This window comes from Trichosurus vulpecula, chromosome 3 (genome assembly GCF_011100635.1).
Source record: "Trichosurus vulpecula isolate mTriVul1 chromosome 3, mTriVul1.pri, whole genome shotgun sequence".
In the NCBI taxonomy this organism is placed as follows: Eukaryota; Metazoa; Chordata; class Mammalia; order Diprotodontia; family Phalangeridae; genus Trichosurus; species Trichosurus vulpecula.
This window is the reverse complement of record NC_050575.1, coordinates 45,428,372-45,431,316: the sequence shown is the minus strand read 5'-3', so window position 1 is coordinate 45,431,316 and position 2,945 is coordinate 45,428,372. Positions and strand designations below refer to the sequence as shown.

Below are 2,945 nucleotides of genomic sequence, written 5' to 3'. Positions count from 1 at the left end.
TACGACATTGACCTTTCAGTTTGCTGCCCTGCCAATCCACAACTCTGGTAGCTCTTGTCTTTGTCCCTGCTCCTGAGTTGCTGAATACTGGTAGAGAAAAATCACACTGTTATATCTGGATCCTCTATAAATTTGTAGTGCCTTTTCTCCTACCTGTATTCTTATTGCTGTATGATATTGTAATGGCAAGTAAAGTGGGAATTTTTGTTGTCTTTTGTTTTGGAGTGCTTCTGAGCTCTAAGGCAAGCAAGTGTCTTTGAGTCTTGCCTTTCTTTGAATCAAGATTCATTGATTGGAAACATATATGATGTGGTGCTAGTGATTAAAGATCTTTGCCACACCCTTTTCCTAAGCAGGTGCTAAGCCCCAGGGCCCTAAACAGGGTATATATGCTCTGAGGTTGGCATTTTGCTTTGGGGCCTTACACAGGGGAAGAGTGTCTCTGTGACTGGGCCAGATGAGACTCTGGGTAGCCATTAAGGAGCACCCCACCCCACTTTGAAAAACCCAGATGTTGGTGCTACTCTCTCTGGTAACTATGTAATATCTTGGTTAGATAGCTAGAAGCTGATCTGTTGGTTGGTATTTATTTGCTCTGTTTACATAATTTCTGCTTGTAATTTCTGTTTGTGTTTTCTCTGAAGTTGAGGGTGCTGATATATTCCCCCAAACTAAGTGAATGATATATTTATGTTTAATTAAAGTAAGATTGTAAACCCTTTAAAGTTGCTTTCCTTGGAAAAGTATATCAAAGAATCGGTGCTAGCAGTCCTCCTGTGTGCTAACGTTATTGGTCTTGCACAGCCACAGTACCTGCAAGTAACATTGTTGTTACAGATAAAAGTTTTTGACTATTTTTTATCTACTCTAGCACATTTCCTACAGTAGATACTCAAAACCTTCTCCTTTCTTCTCAAGTCCTGTATCTGTAAGGCAAGATTCATGACCCTGAGGATGACCATGAACATTCCTGTGTGGTTTGGAAATGCAAAGTATGAAAAATTCTTTAGGTAAAAGACAGAGGAGGCCTCGGCTGTCATGGCAGCGGTCATTGGACTCCACTTGTCTTGCAGACGACTCGCGAGGACAGTCTTGAGGACCCCACACCGGGCCCTGTGGAGCCAGAACAGAAAGGAGCAGGAAGAAGTAAAAGTTCCTGAGAAGGCAGTAGAGATTAAAGAAGAGCCTATTCTGGAATGTCCACCACCACTAAGTCGAAAGTATGTTCCTCCTGAGGATCTCCAGAGTCGTGTGGAATCTCACGTCAGGGGAGTTTTTGGTACATGCCTCAATAATAATTGGCAAGAAACCAGCCTGGAAAAGAGTCAACTGAAGTTTTTTCTCTTGGCGCAGCTGGCTGAAGAATTTGGCCATGTGGTACCCAACTCTAGGCTTCATGAGATGCGCAGTGTGAAGGATGTTATTCATTTCTATAGCATACCTGTGCAGGATGGAACTAAATTTGATGAGATTAGCTCCAGGCAGCTGCCTTCCAACTTGAAAATCACCTGGGATTACTGAGGCAAATTGAACTTGAATTTTATTTTTCTCCTCAAGGAGAGAGATTTATCATCAACCTTTTAAAAACTTACAGTCATGTAAAATTGTTTTGCTAGAGCGCTTGTTCACAGGAAGAATGTATTTTTGATTCACTAGTGACCTCGTGTGTTAAGAAAGGGGGAAGACAGGGATTTGTGTTTTCTTTCCTGCTGGAGAAGTTTTCTCTCCTGTTCTTTATGGAATCAGATAATTTATGCTCTACCCAGAACATGTGTTTGTTTAATAAATACTCATTGAATTGAAAAAAAAAAGACAGAGGAAATGTAACCTTTATTTAGACTCCAGAGGATAAAATCCCAAGACCGATAACCCGAATTTGATACAGCAGTGATTATATTCCAAAACCAGTAAGCACACCTCAATGTAGCAACAAGGAAATTATAACACAGTATTATAGCAAGGAACCAAGTCATCCTGCAACCTTGCCCCCTGCTAGGGCCTTTCTGTAAACAATCACTCAGAAATCCTAACTCTCAGCACTCTTTGCAGCTCTGTCAACTCCAAGTTCCTGCTCCTTCTACTTGGGATGAATTCAATTCCTGCAGCTCTTTGCAGATTCTGCTGCTCTCAGTTCTGGGCTTTCTTTTCTATAGTCCTAGCTTGCATCTGATTGGCTAGAACTCAAGTTTCTGATTAGCTGAATTCAAGATTGACTAGAACTCAGTGCAGATACCATTGGCTCTGGTCTTAGCAATTCCCCTTAGGGCCCTGAGGGCTTCACACCCAAATGGCATAGTACCAAATAAGTAGAGGCTGTAGGCCTACTTACAAAAGTTATACAGTTACAAAGATATAATTAAATTTCTGAGGCCTATTGAATGGGTGGGGAAGATTTTTCACCACATTGATACTAACAAATCCACAGTACTATATTCTTCATTCTCAAAGTAGATTTCACTTATTACTTTCTGGAAAAGAAATGAAGGCTATCTAATAAGAAATATCATAATTTTTAATTCTCTGATCCCCTAATGTCCTCATCCTATACCCAAACCACCCCCAGCCTTGTGCAGTTTAGACAAAGGATCTATCTTCACCTAAACTTGATTGAGGGGAATTGTATTAGGAGGCAGAGTTTATAATTTCAAAGAGGATCATATATATGTCTGAAAGGTTTGGAACCACTGCATACAAGAAACTCTCAACGTAGGAGGCAGAAGAATCAAAGCATATATTTAGGCTCCTGTAGCCAGAATGGACTTTGTTTTCTTTGAATGACTCAGCTCGCCTCGTTGAGCTTCCCTGGATGCTGGGGCTTGCTCTTCCGGGGCAGGACCAGAGCTTCCTGTTTGATGAGTCGTGGCACTGGCTGAGGGGAGGTGTGTTAACATGGTCTACGCTGGGGGAAGGGCCAAGTCAAGAACCAATCGGCCCTGGTCGTTCAG

The 2,945-nt window shown here is 41.7% G+C and overlaps 1 protein-coding gene across 1 annotated transcript; it reads left to right on the top strand.

Annotated features, from left to right (window-relative positions):
- Positions 1-1,037: 1,037 nt before the first annotated feature.
- Positions 1,038-1,794, top strand: LOC118841745 (39S ribosomal protein L50, mitochondrial-like). The gene has a single exon (XM_036749337.1). The coding sequence runs from the start codon at positions 1,039-1,041 to the stop codon at positions 1,519-1,521; it is 483 nt and encodes a 160-aa protein (XP_036605232.1). The 5' UTR covers position 1,038; the 3' UTR covers positions 1,522-1,794.
- Positions 1,795-2,945: the final 1,151 nt, after the last annotated feature.

What these genes read in the sequence shown, in the direction of transcription:
- LOC118841745 (XM_036749337.1), top strand. Translation starts at nt 1,039, where the DNA reads ATGGCAGCGGTCATTGGACTCCACTTGTCTTGCAGACGACTCGCGAGG.